Here is a 19,279-nt window from a genome sequence, read left to right as displayed (position 1 = left end):
AAGGATGGTTTACCTGGGGAATCCCAGCAAAAAGTTGTAAAGAATAATGGTTCTTCTGGGCTTGGTCACTTTATTTACAAGCCAGCTGACCTGAAGCCAAGAAAGCTCTCAGATCCTTGAGCCTACTATGTGGCATCACTGAGGCCTGTTCTGTTTTTAAAAACCTTGACCATGATGTAGAGATGACTTGTCACCAAACATTACCACCTCCCATCCAGGTCCCATATGGACATTTACATATATTTTTCTACTTGTTTTTCAAAATGAAAAGGATTTCCACACCAAAGAAGACTCCCTAGAACCATTCTTGTGACAGAATGATCACCCTAGCCTCTCTCTTTTCTTCTGTATGCAGGTCTTGTTACACGTTTAAGGTACCCTGTTTGTTCCTGGAGAAAAAAGGCCCCTATCACAGCTGGGTTGAGATATGGTAAGTGGTTTGTGTTGAGATACCATTTCTATTGTTGGATCAGTCATTGAAACACCATTCTTACTTCCTGGATGTAGATAATGCTAATTCCAGAATTCCCTATAACTAAAATTGGCTTTTGACTTAAAGGTTCAGGACAAGATTGGAATGCCTTTGGAGTATGTATGGACGCATGGATGAGTTTGCATGTATATGTAGGCATGTCTAAGGCATCTGGGTGGGTTATAAACATATGTGTAAATGAACATATAGCACAGGTCAGTTTTCTGTCTTGGTTCGAATTAATAATGCATCTGCTCAACAGTTGTCCAATACCTAATATATAGTCAGTCAACAAGTATTTTTTATTTTTTTACATTTTTTTCATTTTTAAAGTATTTTAAAAATATTTTATTTTTTACATTTACATGTAAAAACTATTTTAACATTCTTTTAAAAATATGTTTTGCATGTCTGCATGTGTATAGCCTACATCAAATTGCTTGTCTTCTCAATGAGTGAAGAGAGGGAGGAGGGAGAGAGAATTTGGAACTCAAAGTTTTAAAAAACAAATGTTAAAAAGTGTTTTACATGTAATTGGGGAAAAAAAATAAAATATTAGATAGATTTTTTTTGTTTAATTTTGATTTCCAAATCTTCTTCCTTTCTGCTTCCCTTACCCCTCCCTGAAAAGGCAAGCAATTTGATATAGTCTAAACATGTGCAGTCATGCAAAACATATGACCAAATTAGCCATTCAACAATTATTTATTAAGTGCATACTATGTGATAAGTGCTGTAAATATAAATTAACATGTAGAAAGGCAGTTCCAGCCCTCAATGGATGTGTCAATAAATGAACCAAAAACATTGTATTGAGCATTATCTATTACGAAAAAATGCTATTCCAGTACCCAAATAGACACTATACCATATTGTTGGGGTCTCTTTAGAATACTTTAAGTTACATTTTTTTTCAAAGTGTCTTGATCAATAATTTCCCTCTATGCCCCTACTTCACCTTTGTCTAAGGTTTTACAGTATGAGGGGAGAAAAGGACTTAAGCCCTTTCCCATCTCTTCAGTTAACAATAACAATGACCAAAAAAAGATATATTGCTGCATCTCTTGACAGATGAGAAGTAAAAAAGAGAAGTGAACTGAACATTGAAATCTGTTTCTCTTCTTCCTCCACCTCCTACAGGCAAATGGGTGATCAAACCCTCAGAACTCACTTTTGTGCAGGAGATTGGCAGTGGACAGTTCGGCCTGGTGCATCTTGGCTACTGGATGGGGAAGAACAAGGTTGCCATCAAGACCATTCAGGAAGGGGCCATGTCAGAGGAGGATTTCATAGAGGAGGCAGAAGTCATGATGTAAGTGACCAATGCTAGAGTGGATGACACACTGAAGTGGCCTGCTCCAGGGTCTGTCCTTCAGTGGGGGGGGGTCTTCTTCAAAAGCCTCTCTAGTGATGAGAAAGGGTCATATGGGGTCCAAGTGGGGCACAAGAGGGACATGTAGTCTGACCAATGCCACCAGGTTAGAAGATTTGAGCCTAGGTTTAAAACAAAAAGACTTTTTTTAGACATATTGTTCTAAATATTGATGGTCTGATTGTTAATTCTTTTTGCCTGTTTAATCTAGCCCTGTGATTTTGTTGGTAGGGGAGCCCTTCTAGTATGGAAATTCACTCTCCAGTGCAGATCTCCTCTTCAACTTAGAGCCTTGGAAAGTTGATTGGGAGCACTGAGAGAGGGACTTTCCCATTGTCAGACACCTAGTGTGTGTTAGAAACCACCCTTGAACCTGGGTCTTTCTAACTCCATTGGGGGTGGGGAGAAAAATCAGCCTAAGAAGTCATTGTATAGTGTCTTTTCAAAACAGCCAGTTAGATACAATGCTGTTATATAAACAAAGCCTCAAGTTTTTCAGAGCATGAGATTGATCTTGGAAAGATACACAAGATATTCAATACTTACATACACATTACAGTGGAGCTTTCCAGCTTTTTTGTCAGGGGAATTATATGTCACCTTCTAAAAGGATTCATAAAGCCTCAGAGTTAAGAGGGATCTCAGAGGTTATTTGGTATAAACCATGCCCAATGCATAAATCCTTCTCCAAGACAACATGGCAAGTAGACAGTTTCAGAAAGCTTTATGGAACTTGTATTTTAAATAACGATCATGTTGTGCAGACCTGGGAAGAACCATACAGATCACCTTGTCCAACCCCCTCATTTTACAGATGGAGAAATTGAGGCCCAGAAAAGTGATTTACCCAAAGCCACCCAGAACCATGCTGGTTATCTTCTGCTTAAACATCCCCCAGGGATGGGGAATTCACTGCCTCCTATTCAATTTTGGAAAGCAATGATTATTAGAAAGTTTTCCGGGGGGCGGCTAGGTGGTGCAGAATAGAGCACTGGCCCTAGAGTCAGGAGGACCTGAGTTCAAATCAGGCCTCAGACACTTAACACAAAAACTAGCCGTGTAATCTTGGGCAAGTCACTTAACCCCAATTATCCTACCTTCTCCCCTACAAAAAAATATAAAAGAAAGTTTTCCCTTATATTGAGCCAAAACCTGATTTCTTGAATCTTTTCCCATTGCCCCCCATTCTCTAGTAACACAAACATATGGCAGATGGGGACCCATTCCAAACATATAACCTAAAGTTGGACCAGTTTTGGGTGAGGGAGTTACCTGGGGAAAGAAGGAAAGGGATGAGGGAGAGGGACTTGGATTTGATCAGCCATGTAAGCAGGCAGCACCAGAGTCCCACCATTGGGACAAGTTTAAGCAGAAAAAAGGCAATACCCTAGGGTCAAACCAAAAACATCTAATCCCTTCCCTATATGACATCCCTTCAAATATCTGGAGATGTTTATCATTGGTATGTCTCCTACTCTAACCCCTGCTGAGCAAGTCTTTATATGACATGATCTCTAGTACTCTGATGGCTATCCTACTCTGTACACTGCTCAGGTTTTCAGTGTCCTTCCTAAAATGTGGCATCTAATATTGAATATAATCCTCCTGTTCTCTAACTAGGAGAGCCACTTTCGACCCACCCCCTGCCTTATTCTGGATCCTAGATTTTTGTTAATTCAGCATAAAGTACTTCATGGTATAGTGGATAGAGGGCCAGCCTTGGAGTCGGGAAGTTGTTCATTTTTGGCCAAGCCCAACTCTTCCTTGACCCCATTTAGGACTTTCTTGGCAAACATACTGAAGTGGTTCACCATTTCCTTCTCCAACTCCTTTTACAGATGAGAAAACTGAGTCAAACAGCGTTAAGTGACTTGCTTGGGGTCACATAGCTACTAAGGGTCTGAAGCTAGATTTAGACTCAGGAAGATGTCTTCTTGCCTCCAGGCCCAGTCCTCTATCCACTGTGCCACCTAGCTGCTGGAGTCAAGAAGACTTGAGTCTAAGTCTTGCTTCTTACTCATATGAGCTGTGTGGTCCTGGGTGGTTCCACTTAAACCCTCAGTATTTCAAGCACCTTTCCAAGATATTAAGTTACAGACTATTTACTGATCTGAATGGGGGAGGGAGTTTCCACATGAAGGGATCCCTATATTTATGAATTACAGATCAAGAAATTCTTTCCCCAGCCCCCAAACTACCCTCCTAAAAGAAGATGCATACAGTGATACACCTTGGGATTTGTCAAAAGTCATGCTATTTTTTCTTAGTATGGGGCAGGACACGCACACAAAAAAATGGACGAGTGAGAAAAAGGGATGCATTGGGAGAAGGAGGAAGAGAGAAGAATAGGGAAAATCATCTCACAGAGAACAGGTACACAAGGAAGAGTTTTTAAAATGGAGGGGGCTATGGGGAAAGGGGCAGAGCTTAAACATCATTCTCACCTGAAATAGTTCAAAGAAGGAAAAGATATATACAAACTCAGTTTGGTACAGAAATCTATCTTACCCCAAAGGGAAATAGGAGGGGAGCAAGATAAGAGAAAGGGAGACATTGATCAGAGTGGGTGGGTTAAGGGAGGCAGTGGTCAAAAACAAAATATAGACTTTTGAGGAAGGATAAGTTAAAGAGAGAAAGGGGGAGGGAGAGAAAGAGAGCGAGAGCGAGAGCGAGCGAGAGAGAGAGACAGAGAGAGACAGAGAGAGAGAGAAAGAGAGAGAGAGAGGGAGAGAGAGAGAGAGAGAGAGAGAGAGAGAGAGAGAGAGAGAGAGAGAGAGAGAGAGAGAGAGAGAGAGAGAGAGAGAAGGATAAATGGAGGAAAATAGGATGGAGGGAAATGCATAGTTAGTAATCGAAACTGTGAATGTGAATGGGATGAAATCACCCATAAAACAGAAGTGAATAGCAGAATGGATTAGAAAACAGAATCTAACAATATGTTATTTACAAGAAACAGACTTGAAATAGAAAGACACATACACAGAAATAAAATAGGGGTTGGAGCAGAACCTATTATGCTTCAGTTGAAGTAAAAAGGCAAGGGGTAACAATCATGAACTCAGACAAAGCAAAAGCAAAAATAGGCCTAATTAAGAGATAATCAGGGAAATGACATCCTGCTAAAAGGTACCATAGATAATTAAGTGATGTCAGTACTGAGTATGCATATACCAAATTGCATAGGATTCAAATTCTTAAAGGAAAAGTTAAATGAGTTACAGGAGGAAATAGTAAAACTATACTAGTAGGGTAACTCAACTTTCCCTTCTCAGAGCTAGATAAATTTAACCATAAAATAAATAAGAAAGAAGTTAAGGAGCGGAATAGAATTTTAGAAAAGTTAAATATGATAGACCTCTGGGAAAAAAACTGAATGAGACAGAAAGGAGTACACCTTTTTCTCAGCTACACATGGCACCTTCACAAAAATTGACTATGTATTAACCTCACAAACAAAAAAAGCAGAAAAACAAAAATATTCACTGCATCCTTTTTCAGAATAATGCAATTAAAAGTTACATTCAGTAAAGATCCTTGGAAGCATAGGCTAAAAATTAATTAGAAACTAAACAGTAAGGGGGTGGCTAGGTAGCACAGTGAATAGAGCACCAGCCCTGGAGTCAGGAGGACCTGAGTTCAAATGTGGCCTCAGACACTGAATACTTACTAGCCGTGTGACCTTGGGCAAGTCACTTAACCCCAATTGCCCTGCCTTCCCCCCTCCAAAAAAAAAAGAAGCTAAACAGTCTAATCCTAAAAAAAATGAGTAGATCAAAGAACAAACCATAGAAACAATCAATAGCTTCATTAAAAATAATGACAAGAATGAGATAACTTGCCAAAATTTGTTGGATGCAGTCAAAGCAGTACTTAGGAGGAAAATATATATACATATATGTATACACACACATTTACACCAATAAAAAAGAAAAGAGCAAATCAACAAATTTGGTGTACGACTAAAAATTTTTTTAAAAAGCAGAAAAAGAACAAATTTTAAAATCTCCAATTTAAATACAAAAATAGGAATTCTAAAAATCAAAGGAAAGATTAATAAAAGTGAAAGTATGGTGCAGGACAAACAAGAGAACATGCTTCTATGCATTGTCTCAAACATCCCCAGGACAGTGATGTTATTTGTCTAATTGATTTCTTCTCCCTCATCCCTTTTCTTCTCCCAGGAAGCTCTCTCATCCTAAACTGGTCCAGCTCTATGGAGTCTGTTTGGAGCAGGCCCCCATTTGCCTGGTGTTTGAGTTCATGGAGCATGGCTGCCTGTCTGATTACCTCCGCAACCAGCGGGGACTCTTTTCGGCTGAGAGTCTCCTGGGCATGTGCCACGATGTGTGTGAGGGGATGGCTTACTTGGAGGAAGCCTGTGTCATCCACAGAGACCTGGTAAGTTATGTCTGAAGCCAACCTGCTAACCCAAGGATGGAAATCAATTCCTCTGGCACTCAGCCTTGGTCAAAGCAGCATATATTTCTGCAAGAAGCAGCCAAGTGGTTTCATGGTTAGGCACTTGTTTAAGGAGATGGCGTTTATATAGTGCTTGAAGGCTTGCAAAAATGCTTTACAAACATCCTCTCATTTGTTCCTCAAAATAACCTTCGGAGCTAGTTGATATTATTATCCCCATTTTACAAATAAGGACACTGAGACACAGGAGCAAAGTGACTTGCCAGGGTCACGTGGCTATGAAATGTTTGAGGCAGGATTTGAACTCGGGTCTTCCTGGCTCTCTAACCACTGTCTCCATTGCCCAGCTACCTATGACAGATAAGAGATAACAGGATAGCTGAGGCTGGAGTGCAAGTCTTCTTCTTTTCTGGATAATGGGGAAAATCCCTTCCCCTCTCCTCATTTTCTGAAAACGAGGGGATTGTATTACATATGTTTTTTTAAATTATTTTTTTGAGGAGAAAATCAGGATTAAGTGACTGGCCCAGGGTCACACAACTAGTAAGTATCTGAGGTCAGATTTGAAGTCAGCTCCTCCTGATTCCAGGGCCAGTGCTCTATCCACTGTGCCACCTGGCTTCCCCTAGATATGATCTTAATGATCCCTTCTATCTCTAAGCTTCTGTACCCACTGATAAGAGAACAAAACTCGCCTGATTAGTGGCAGAACAGCCAGAACTTGGACCCAGGGCTTTCTGACTCCAAGTCTACCTTTCATCCCATTGTCTCCTTTGACTGAGAGACTTTTCAGCTTAATCATTCAACAAATGAGAGGCAACTCTCTTGAAATAAAAGAGAGAATACCAACTTTGACATCAGAAAGACCTGGGTTCAAGTCCTGCTTCTGACACAAACCAGCTATGTGACCTTGAGTATGTAATTTGATTTCTCCCCCTCCCCAACTGCTCTCCAAGACTACAAGTTGCAGAGGAGCTGCCAATACTCATTGTCTAAGGCAGTGTCCACACTGCTCTCCCACTGCCACCCCCACCAAACAAATAAACAAACCATTTATTGAACAACTACTGTGGACCTAGCACTCTCCTCAGTTCTGGTGATTGTGGCTAGAGGAGAAGATGTAGAGACAAATGAGGTATAGACTCTGTCTCTGGACAATTAGAATCTGGTTGAGAAGATGAGGAGTGCACAAAACAGGGGGCTGATAGGTGGGTGGCATATTGGATAGAGCACCTGACCTAGAATCGGAAAGACCTGAGAGCAAGTCCAGCTCAGAAACTGGCTGTGTGACCCTGGGCAAGTCATTTAACCTGTTTTGGTCTCAGTTTCCTCAATTGTAAAATGGTAATGATAATAACACCTCCCTCCCAGGGTTGTTGTGAGGATCAGATGAAATCTTTGTAAAGCACCTAGTAAGTGCTGTATAAATGTTAGCTATTATTATTACTGCTAATAACCATACAAACACAAGGGCAGTCAGTATATAAAGGGAGCAGCACTAATTGCTCCAAGAGATCTAAGGAAAGAGAGATGATTTATCTGGTCCCTGATGCTATCATTTCCTCTCACACCAGACTGCATCAGTCAGAGCTCATCACTGGTAATGAGATCGCTGCAGATTTCTCATAATGGGGATCCCAGGCATAAGTTACTGGAGGAAACCCATGCAGCCTGATAGCTGGATACCTTCTAACTAACTTCCCGCGGGGGTGTTGTGAGGCTTAATTAATGTTTGTAAAGCTCCCTTGATGTCCTTGCACAACAAATAACACAGGCAAAATACTATGATTATAAGAGACTCTTTAATTACTGATTACTTGCCAACCGTTTTCTTTTTCTTCTGCCTCGACTCCAGGCTGCCCGGAACTGTTTGGTGGGAGAAAACCAGGTCATCAAAGTGTCAGACTTTGGCATGACAAGGTAACCAACCAGCCAGATGCAGTGCTGGCCTTGCTTCGGGGTGATCTGTCTCCTCTGAAGACGGCTCTCTGAGCTCTATTCCCTGCCCTTCTTTTCCAGGTTTGTTCTCGACGACCAATATACAAGTTCCACCGGCACCAAGTTCCCTGTGAAGTGGGCCTCCCCAGAGGTTTTCTCTTTCAGTCGTTACAGTAGCAAATCTGATGTGTGGTCATTTGGTAAGTTCCTGTCCCCTCTTCCCACTGACCTGCTGTGTGACCTTGGGCAAGTGGGCCTCTGTTTCCTCATCTGTAAAAAAAAAAAATCCACCCTAGCAGGTTGAAGCAGATTACCTCTAAAGTCCTCTGCAATTCTAATAGTCTGTGTTTCTTATTTATATTCCTTTAAAAGCTTGTGAATAATAGATGAGGAGTTATTTTTAGATGCTCACTCTTCAGGGAAGTTTTCTTGACAATTTAACATACTAATACATTACTGTTTATTGACTGAACGCTATGTGCCTAGCACTGGGTACCTACTGTGGGGGATATGAGGAAAATAGAAGACAATCTTTCAATAGTTTCCTTCATGACTTGCTCTAGATGAAAAAATTCATCATCAATATAATAGACCCTCAGGGTTGGAAGGAACCTCAGTGGCTTAGTTGTAGTCCAATATCTGCCTGAACAAGAATTTCCTCTACTGTATTTCGATAGCAGTGTGGTGTAATGGATACAGCAATGATCTTAGAGTCCAGGAGGTCTGTGTTCAGATACCAGCTCAAACACTTACTAACTATCTAGGCCCTAGCTTCCTCACTTATAAATGGATTCTGAGATATGTCCCAGCTCTATGACCCACCTATAATCCTACAATGAGCAGTTAACTACCCTTTTCTTGAAGATCTGCAGGAAAAGGGAATGCAGCCCCTCTCATGACAGGCCATTCTAAACTTGACCTGGTGCTAGGTGACTCACTTTATAGAGAGGTGAACTTGGAGTCAGGAACACCTGAGTTCAAACATGGCTTCAGACATTTTCCAGGTGTGTGACCTTGGGCAAGTCCCTGTCATCTATAGCATCTGTGATCTCTGTGGGTAGAAGTACCCACAAAGATGTCCATAGTTCCTTGAAGTCAAGAGAGGTGCTGTGTCTCCTGTTTACCTCATATTTCCCATAGTAACCTCAATTTCTTTATCTATAAAATGGGCTCATCCACCATTGGTGTTCACCTACCACCCAACTCTCACCTGTGGCTCCAAGAAGCTGTAGCCTGTGCAGTGGCCACACCCCAGTAAAACCATCTTGGCAGACAGATCTTGGCTAAGCCAGGATGAGGAAAAGCAATAGGCCTCAAAAACGTCAGTGAGTTAGAGGTATGTCTACCCCAAGCATGTGAAGACTTCCCCCAGGAGAATGAGGAGCCAGAAGCAGGCACCATGGAGCACTTAGAGCTTGGTTAGACATTAAAGATGCCAACATCATCCACTGCATCCTCAGCCATCATTAGTCAGCTTAACTTTTTCTTTTCCTTTTTTGGAGAGGGGAAGGCAGGGCAATTGGGGTTAAGTGACTTGTCCAAGATCACACAGCTAGTAAGTGTTAAGTGTCTGAGACCGGATTTGAACTTAGGTCCTCCTGATTCCAGGGCTGGTGCCCTACTCACTGTGCCACCTAGCTGCCCCCTGAGTCCAGATTTGAACTCAGGTCCTCCTGACTCCAGGGCTGGTGCTCTATTCACTGCACCACCTAGCCATCCCATTCAGTCAGCTTGACTTTTGTTCTGCCTCTGGACAGGGAGAGAGAGTGAGAGTGACAACTTGGCACAGCTCCGCCTCACTTAAATCCAATTCACAAGCAGGTCAAGATATCACCCTCTGATGTCATTGGCCCTCCTGGAAAATGAAAGATGAACCACAAAGTGAGGGATAATATTAGCACCTACTCCATAGGGCTGGTGTGAGGGTAAAGCAAACAATAGGAAGGTTACTTTTGTGGTTATGAACTTTCTCAGATTGAGCTACCCTGATCCTCAGATGACAAACATAGTCTGACACCAGGTCCATGATCAAAGCCTTTGTAGTCTGGAAGGATTATGCCCCGCCAGCACCCAGCATCATAGTCAGGTCGTAGGGACACACAGGTTAGGATGTAGTGGAGGAACTCCTCCTAAAAGATCAAGAGCATGATTTTGTTTTAAGAATACATCACAGAGGATAATAAAAAATTAAGTGTTCATTTATATGGTCTAGGCAGTGTCGCTGGTCTTCATACAAGAGAGAGGTCAGGGCACTAGAAACCCTCGTCTTCTCATGTTGGAGAGCCAGGTTGGCCCTCTGTGCCTTCAGATGAGGGTGATAGGGACTATTGGGGGAGGGGGGTCTCTGTCCCATTACCACTGCTTGGGGTCCTCCCTCAGAGACGCGTCCAAGTGCTCTGGTGACCATCTGTTCTAGACGGTTTTATCATACAGCCAGCCCAGGTTGCATGATGTTGATACACAGGGTGTCTCTAGATTCTGCTACCTACTTATCTATTCAATTCCTTTGCCCCAATACAACCTGATCAGGTGAAGAGAAGGTGGTCACAATGACTCTCAGTGCCTCCCAAATGAAAGGTCTCTACCTCCAAACTCTTCTCTCAAATCCACCCTACACTCCACTGCCAGATTAATCTTAAAGCACCATTGTGCACACATCGTCACCCAGGTCAAAAACTTCTGGCAGCTCCCCACTGCCTCCAGAGCAACCCTCTTAGCCTTGAATTCAACGTCCACCAATATGGCTCCAGTCTTCCTCTCCATCATTTTCTCCTACTCATGCTTTATACAATACCTGCATTGTAGTCATACCTTTCTATTGAATGGTGTTTGAATCCTTCCTGTTTCTAGGTCTTTACTCATAATACTCCCTTTGCTTGAAGTACCTCCCTCCTCCACTCTTTTCTCTTCATGTCTAAGTTTTAGCTTTGAGCTCAGCTCAAGTCATGGCATCTCACTTTTGGTGCTGAATGTTCACTTTGCCCTCTGAACTCTGTAATTCTTTTTTTTTTTTGAGGGAGGAAGGCAAGGCAATTGGGGTTAAGTGATTTGCCCAAGGTCACACAGCTAGTAAGTGTCAAGTGTCTGAGGCCAGATTTGTACTCAGGTCCTCCTGACTCCAGGGTCAGTGCTCTATTCACTGTGCCACCTAGCTGACCCCTGACCTCTGTAATTATTTTTGTCTAGACCATAAACAGACCAAGGGGCCAGAAGTGCCATGGGCTATAGTTTGCCAAGCTCTAGTCTATACCATTAACATGCCACTTAGAATCATAGATTTAGAGCTGGAAGTAGCCTTTAAAGGTCCCCTAATCCAACCAATTTACAGATGGGCTAACTGAGGACCAGAAAAGTTATACTGCCATACAGGTAGTAAATTACAGAATTTGGATTTTAAGGTAGATTCTCTGACTTCTATGTCCTTTAATTACAAATCTAGCACTCTTTCTTCATTAGCTATCTCTACCTTGTTACCTTATATTATTATTATTATTATATATGTATATACAAAGGCATATATATACATATTTATACATATAATGACTATCTACATCTACATATATGTATATCTCCTGTATTCCCAACTCCATGAAATAGTCTGAAGTGTAGGAATAAGATCTAATTTTTCTTTTGATCTCCAATAGCAAGTAATTAATAAATATGTCAGTGATGATGCCGCCTATATACATGATGTTTACTCTTCTATTACATCAAAAAGACAGTATTAGGATAGTTTCACCTAATCTAAATAATCTTAGAGGGTTAGGGCCATGTCTCAGCCCAAACATCTGTAATTGGCAGAGGGTTTGAAGAAAAGATCAGATCATAGAAGGAACAACTAGAAAATGATCAGAGGCAATAGGATTATCCATTTGGAGCTGGAAGAGACTTTATAAGATGACTAAGTCCAATTCCCCCCATTTTACACATGAGAAAACAGAAGTCCAGAGAAGCAAACTGACTTCCCCAATGTTACAGAGGAATTCAGTAGCAAAGCTGGGATTTGAACTCAGTCCCTGGGACTCTAAATTCAACATCCTTTCTATCATAACATGCTGCCTAGGCCTAAGAGATAGTATGATGCCATTTTTTTTAAAAGCACCATACTTACTCTGGTCCAAGAAACATAGTTTGAATCTCAGTTCTGACTCTTATTTACCATATAGTCATGGTCAAGTCCCTCCCCCTCTCCAAGTCTCAGTGTCCACATCTGTAAAATAAGTGAAATACAAAAAAATGATCTTTATAATAGCTCCCTAACAAAGCTATTATGACCTGAACTGCAAGTACTCCACAAATGGGCAATCACAGCATTATCCTAAGGGAAGAAAGGTTAAGAGAACTGGGGGCAGGTTGGGGCTGGAGCCAAAACACCTGCTAACTCCAAATGCTTTTCTTCTAATCAGTGGAACATCATCAAATATGCTACATTTAAAAAGTTCAATTAATGCTTTTTGCCCTTATATCACATTTCTTTCTTTTTTTTTTTTTAAGCAATAGGGGTTAAGTAACTTGCTCAAGGTTACACGGCCAGGTGTTTCTGGGTGGGTGCTAAGTGTCTGAGCCCGGGATTCGATCTCCAGGTCTTCTCAACACTGGAGCCGGTGCTCTTACTTGCTGTGCTACCTGGCCGCCCCCTATCACATTTATTTCTGAATATACTGCTCCCTTCTGAACACCTATTCATCGAGTTTCTCCTAGTAACAAATATATTTTAATGCAGTTTAGTCAAATTGATCAACACATCAGCTAGGTCTGATAGCATGTGTAACATTCCACACCCTACAGGCCTCCACCTCTTCAATGAAAGGATGAAGGTGGGTTGTTCTCACCTCCAAACATGCTCCATTTATGTGGATTGAAAAAAATGGGCTTAAATCCTAGCAGGAATTACTGTGGTTAGACATGAGGAAGACGCGCGTTCTGAGAGATACTAAATCTTAGGTCTCTGTTAAAGGCCAGGACTAATCAATCCAAGCTGGCAGACGTCTGGATTAGGTGGTTTTTGTGTCTTTTTGGTGGATATTACTGGTGCTTTGTTTTGGAGACAATCTCCCTCTGTCTCACAGGCTGTAAATGCACATTTACTCCGGGGCCCAATCCACTGTAGTATTGATTGGCCTAGAATCTTTGTCTTGATCTATTTCTGATCTGGGTCAGTTCACTCCTCCTTAGGCCCTTTGCCCCTGAGCCCTCACTATCATGGTGCTATACTTAGTATAGATGGCTTTATCCTCACTGTTCTCCAAACCCTCAATCTGAAGATATTACCAGCCTCAACCTTTCAGGTAGTAAGGATTATGAGCTTGGTTGTTATTGTTAATCACAATATTCTTGTCCCTTTCTGCAGGAGTCCTAATGTGGGAAGTCTTCAGTGAGGGCAAAATCCCTTATGAAAACAGCAGCAATACCAAGGTGGTGGAAGATATCAGCACTGGCTACCGGTTGTATAAACCTAGGCTATGCTCCCCTCTCATCTACCAGATCATGAATGATTGTTGGAAAGAGGTCAGTACAAGAGGGTCTTCCATTATCAAGGCCTTGTCATTTGGTGGCTCTTCCCTAGAAAAAAAAATACCTTCAGTTGAAGGAATGAGATAACAGAGAGGGCTGGGTAATACCAAATTTGAGGAGGAAATTGATTTGATTTGGAGTGGAGTGGTAGTTCAGAGCATAGGAAAGGAACAGTAGACAATCAGTCAATTGACTGGATGTCTGTTATTGGCAGCTGAAATAAATTCAGGAGGGCTCATCACTAGACTGACTTTAGGATCTTGAATTTTTTTAGCCACATAAATTTGTAGAGACCCTAGGCATGGAGTAGCTGTGATCTGGCATAGTGAAGGAAGTCCCATCTTGATAAAATTACAAACCCTTGAAAATTTGAAATATCTATCATACATGTATGTATATATCAACCAAACATTTATTAAGTGCCTACTATGTTCCAGCCTTTGTGCTAGGTGCTAATGATACTAATACAGGCAAAAAGTGAAACAATCTCTATATTCTCTGTCTGTCCCTGTCTCTCTGTCTCTGTCTCTCTCTGTCTTTCTCTTTCCCTCTCTCTCTCTTCCTCTTTCTCTTCCTCCATTACTCTGAACGTATAGAATATAGTTAATGAATTTTCTGATTAACTTGAATTTCCTTTTTTGCTTTAGCCCTCGTTTTTGTAAATCTTTCTAAAAGATCTGTGTTAACTTTCCTGCCATAGTAATATAGAATAGATACAATATATTTGAATCTTTCTTTTCTGATTGAAAATCTTTCAGAGGATTACTGTGGGCACTAAGGATGCAGACACAGAATTCCTAACATTCGGCTAAATAGCTACTGACCACAAGAATTTGTTGTTGTTTTAACAGTAAATCTCTAGTGCCAGTTTCCTTCCTTTAATTCAGTTCTGTTCAATTCAATAAACATTTATTAAGGACCTACTATGCTTCAGGCATGACCCTAAGCTCTGGCCATACAAATAAAAAGACAGTCCTTGCCCTCAAGGAGCTTACAATCTAACAAAGAAAGACATTACACATAAGGAGGCCGGAAGGGGAAGGGAGGTAGACAGGGTCCATGGAAGCATCTTATTCCATGGATTTGAAACCAGGAAGAGCAGCGATGTAAAGTGCAGTGAGCTAGAGTCCAATTTTTGCCCTCCTTAAAGGAAGGCATTGCGAGTTTGCACTCTACCCTCCAGCCCTCCCAAGCAGAGGGAAGAGGAGACGGAGGGAAGTGGAATCCAAGGCATGAGGGAGCAGCATGGCGATAAGGTTAGAAGTGATGAGTTTATCATAGGAGGAATATCTTGTTCCATAGAGTTGAAACCAAGCAGAGCATCAGATGATGCTTGAGTGTGGAAAAAGCTGAGGGAAGAGTGAGGAAGAGACTTCAATTAATCAAAGATTCAAAAAAGTTAAACTGTAATTGAGGGACTTTCCTTGAACGTTTGTACATACACACATCCCTCGTTGATTTGTAATGGGTGAGAGCATGCTGGCAAATTTTGACTTGGATTGATACAGGATGGGAAACACTGCCTTAGGGCTGTCGTATTTGTCTCCTGGGAAGATTCACACTACTGTGCTTTTCTCCCTCTCTCTAGAAACCAGAAGACAGACCATCTTTCGCTAGCCTGCTGTGTCAGCTGGCTGAAATTGCTGAAACTGTACTTTAAGCCAGGGTCTCTGGGAACTGCTGAATCCGAGCTCTAAGCCAGGGGTCTTTGTGGCTCCCTGGGCAGCAACTGTCGAAGTGGGGACAGGGAATTCCTACTTCCTCATAGCATTAAGGACAACCTCCATCCCAGTCTTTTCAAAAGGCCATGAGACCTGAGTGAGCCAGGCCCCGAAGCTACTAGGGAAGCAGTGACTTGAGAGCTGCCTGGAGGAGAGGGAGCCAGATTGGAATCCAGAAAAGTTAGCAGAGGGCACTACTATCCTGAAACCCACTACTCAACTAACCTCATGCACGGAGGATGAGACTCAATCCTGAAGCTTTTTGTAGGATATTTCTTGATCATGAAACTGGGGGTAAGGGAGGGAAGCTGTACTCTAACCCCATGTTAGAACTAAAAGAACTTTTCATTAGACTCAATAGCTCCACGTCCCAGAATTTTCAAAGGCTTCCAGGCCCACATGCTTTGCAGCAGACCAAGCATGCACTCCACTACCCACCCCCACAAGGAAACAGGGAGTTGCGTCACCTGTGCCAGTGATATTGACCCAACCACTGTGAACCACAGCTTCCTGCCCATATACAGAGGAGATTGAAACGACTCCACAGCGCTGATGGGCTCAGTAGCAACTGGCTGAAGTTGCAGCTAGCAACACTGGCACCTGTCTGCTCAGAGGAGATGATATGGGGCTGCCGCCTCTCCAACTGAGCAGGCAAAAAAAAAAAAAAAAAAAAAAAAAAAAATTGAAAAATGGGTCACCAACACCTTTTTTTTTTTGGAGGGAGAAGGTAGGGCACTTGGGGTTAAGTGACTTGCCCAAGGTCACAAGGCTAGTTTTTTGTGTTAAGTGTTTGAGACCGGATTTGGAGTCATACTCCAGGGCCAGTGCTCTATTCACTGTGCCACCTGGCCGCCCCTACCAACACCTTTACTGGAGCTTTCTGCATTGCTCTGTTCTTAATATCGGGGAAGCCAAGTCATTTGTGAGTCCTGTTTCTGAAGGGCTGGGGGTGGGGGAAGGCAAAATGAAAGGTTTAAAGTTAGGGTTAAGGTCCAAGGTTCCCAAGTCTCAAAAAGGAATAAGGAGTCAGTGCATTCTCCCTCAAATACAGGTGGGTGGAAACTGTTAGATGGGTGAGAAATTCCTCAATCTGGTACCTAGGGAGTAGGCAAGAGTAAAGAGGTAAGGCTAAGAAACAGGGAGAAGAACAAGTTAGGGGAGTTTTTGAAATCCTGAAATCACTCCCAGGTTGATTACCATGGGTGCTGATCTTGTCTCCAAGAACTAGAATGAAACTTCCATTACTCTACTCTGTATGTGGTCTTAATACTTTCAATTTAGTTCAATATTAAAACAAGGCAGAAAATAAGCATTTATTAAGCACCTACTATGCCCAGTCATCTAGCTGCCTAAACACACATTTATTAATCACCAAGTGATACAGGGACTATGAAGACAATATCTGCCAACAATCCCTATGTTGTTCAGCTTTTTAGAAATGATTAGACTCTGGATCATTTGGAAAATAATAGTGTTTGATAGGTTAATGGCTTGACCCTCTAAAATTGCATGCTGAGCAGCATTATTATAAGAATCCATTTACTGTATAAGCTATGACATTGCTCTTTCTAATTCTGTAGTGAAGGAGAAAAATTATAAAATTCTAGATTTTCATGTTATTGGCATTTTATTGGTAATGGTTAGTTTATTTTTAGGTGGACTTTGAGGAAGAGCCTCTGTGGTCATTTTTGGACACCTTGTAGCCTGATAAAATACAGGTTCAATTTTCTGTCTTATTTAGATAAAGTTATTTGAGAAATTACTGCACTATGTCACAATATGCTCTTTGTAAACTTTGTAAACTATGGAATAATGTGCTAACTTGAAATTCAGATGCCTTAATCACTATAAGGGGAATAGATGATTTTACTCACCCAACCAAAATAACTTCTCTGTATGTGGTTTGGTTTGGTTTATTGGTGGGGCTGAGAATCAGAGTCCTCTTTTGAATCTCTAAGACCTCTTAGAATAGAAACATCCAGACTGGTTGATTCCAGTGGTCTTATTGTTTTCTGTAATATCTTCTATGTTATACTGTTTGCTTGTTTGCTTTTTCAAGCAGATTTATTGTGAGTTTGACAGGACACGTGTATACATTTCATTCTTCAGCTATCCAGGGCTTCAAATCCATTTTTCTGGTTGGCTCTTTTCTCTGAAGATGGTGTCTAGAGTCTTAGTAAGAGAGACTCCTTTTTGGATCAGTTTTCAATTCTAGTTGTATTTTGCATTTGTCTGTAATATTTCTTTGAGAATATGTATTTATATTTGAATGAGTTATAGTATTTATGAGAAGACAGTTGTACTAGTGATGGGGGTAAGGCAATGTACAATAAATGTTGTGCTTTTTCTCATTGTGCAAAGCATAAAGTCAGTTGTGTTCAATAAATATAAGTTTTCCCACTGCAGCTATGGTGTATAGAATTTATGGTGAGATTTCAGTCCAAATATCAAAGATTAACCAAAACTTTCATACCTATAAAAATAACCTCTCACCTGGATTTTGCTTAAAAAGATAAATAAAAAACTAAAGTTTTACTTAGGCTCAAAATTGACTAATTAACTAGACCCAAAGGATCAGTAAATGAGTTAAAACCACTGAAGAGAAAGGTCTCCAATGGAGTGTCTGAGAGCTTTGTCCTTATCCCTGTACTGCTTAATACTTTTAACAGAGATGAAGATGAAGGCATAGATACCCTACCCAATCAAATTGGAAGACATAGAGCTTGGAGGGATAGATAATATGTTGGATGCCAGAACTGAGATAAAGTGGGGTCTTGACAGAAGGGACTGAACCTAATAAAATAAGATTTAATAAGGCCAGGTATAAATTCCTACATTCGGCTTTAAAAAATCAATTCCAAGAATATGGAATATGAAAGATGCATCTAGAAAAAGTGTGAAGAAAGTTTGGTGGTTTTTGTGGGCATGCAAGCCCAGTAGCAGTGTGATATAGCAGCCCACCAAACCCCAATAAACTAGAGGAATTTTAGGCCATGTTAGTAAAAGGATAGTGTACAGAAAGAGGGACAGTGATAGTCCTGCCATCCTCTCCCTTGCTTAGATCACATCTGGAGGACATTGCCTGGTTCTGGGTTCTAGATTTAGGAGGTACAAATGACAGCCTGGAGCCTGTGCAGAGAAGGATGCTGAAGGATGCTGAGGGAACCGGAAGGCCTGCAGTAATTGGGGATATCTAGCCTGGAGAAGAGAAGACTTAAGGGGATGTGACCATCACCTTCAACATTTTTGGAAGAAGATGTTCAAGAGAGATTAAACTGGTTGGCTTAACTTTGTGGGGCAAAACTAAGGCCAATGTGTACCAGTCAAACTACATTAATTTCCAAACTACGTATTTCCAATATGATGAAAAACTTCTTAGTAGAAGAGAAATAGATTGCCTCAAGGAGCAGTGAGTTCTCCTTCACTGGAAGGCTGAAAGTAAATTCTGGGTGTCCACTTAGGGGGAAATCATAGGCTTCTTGCTTTAGGTACAGGTTGGATGTGATGCCCTCTGAAATACCTTCCAACTCGAGGATTCATCTTCTCTCCAAATCCCTAGTTTTATTCAAGGCTAAGCTCAGGCACCTTTTCTGAGGCCTTTCCTGGTCCTCACCTCCCCTGTCCCCCAGCTTCTAGTGCCACCCCCAAATCACCTGAATCTATTTTGCAGCAGCCACACCCTAGTAAAACCATCTCTGCAGACAAGCTAAACCAGGTTGAATGTAACCAACAGGCCTCAGACCCTTCAGTGAGTTAGGAGTAAGACTACCCCAAGCATGAGAAGACTTCCTCCTGGGTGGAATGGGCAAATGAGAGCAAGTTATTCCAGTGGCCATAAAGGCA

At 41.5% G+C, this 19,279-nt stretch overlaps 1 protein-coding gene across 1 annotated transcript in view; it reads left to right on the top strand.

The window, feature by feature from the left end:
- ITK (IL2 inducible T cell kinase) overlaps positions 1-16,227 on the top strand; it is an 85,012-nt gene extending 68,785 nt beyond the window's left edge. Inside the window, exons 11-17 of the mRNA XM_069102286.1 lie at positions 356-430; positions 1,613-1,784; positions 6,026-6,242; positions 8,119-8,183; positions 8,283-8,401; positions 13,552-13,709; positions 15,304-16,227. Coding sequence (XP_068958387.1) covers positions 356-430; positions 1,613-1,784; positions 6,026-6,242; positions 8,119-8,183; positions 8,283-8,401; positions 13,552-13,709; positions 15,304-15,375 — 878 coding nt within the window. The 3' untranslated portion in view covers positions 15,376-16,227. The remainder of the gene's footprint in view (positions 1-355; positions 431-1,612; positions 1,785-6,025; positions 6,243-8,118; positions 8,184-8,282; positions 8,402-13,551; positions 13,710-15,303) is intronic.
- Positions 16,228-19,279: the final 3,052 nt, after the last annotated feature.

The sequence above is a fragment of the Petaurus breviceps genome, unplaced genomic scaffold (genome assembly GCF_028583685.1).
Source record: "Petaurus breviceps papuanus isolate PSGF00001 unplaced genomic scaffold, PetGlider_PUasm1.0 551, whole genome shotgun sequence".
In the NCBI taxonomy this organism is placed as follows: domain Eukaryota; kingdom Metazoa; phylum Chordata; class Mammalia; order Diprotodontia; family Petauridae; genus Petaurus; species Petaurus breviceps.
Note: the sequence above shows the minus strand (reverse complement) of the source record. Positions and strands in the feature narration are given on the sequence as shown.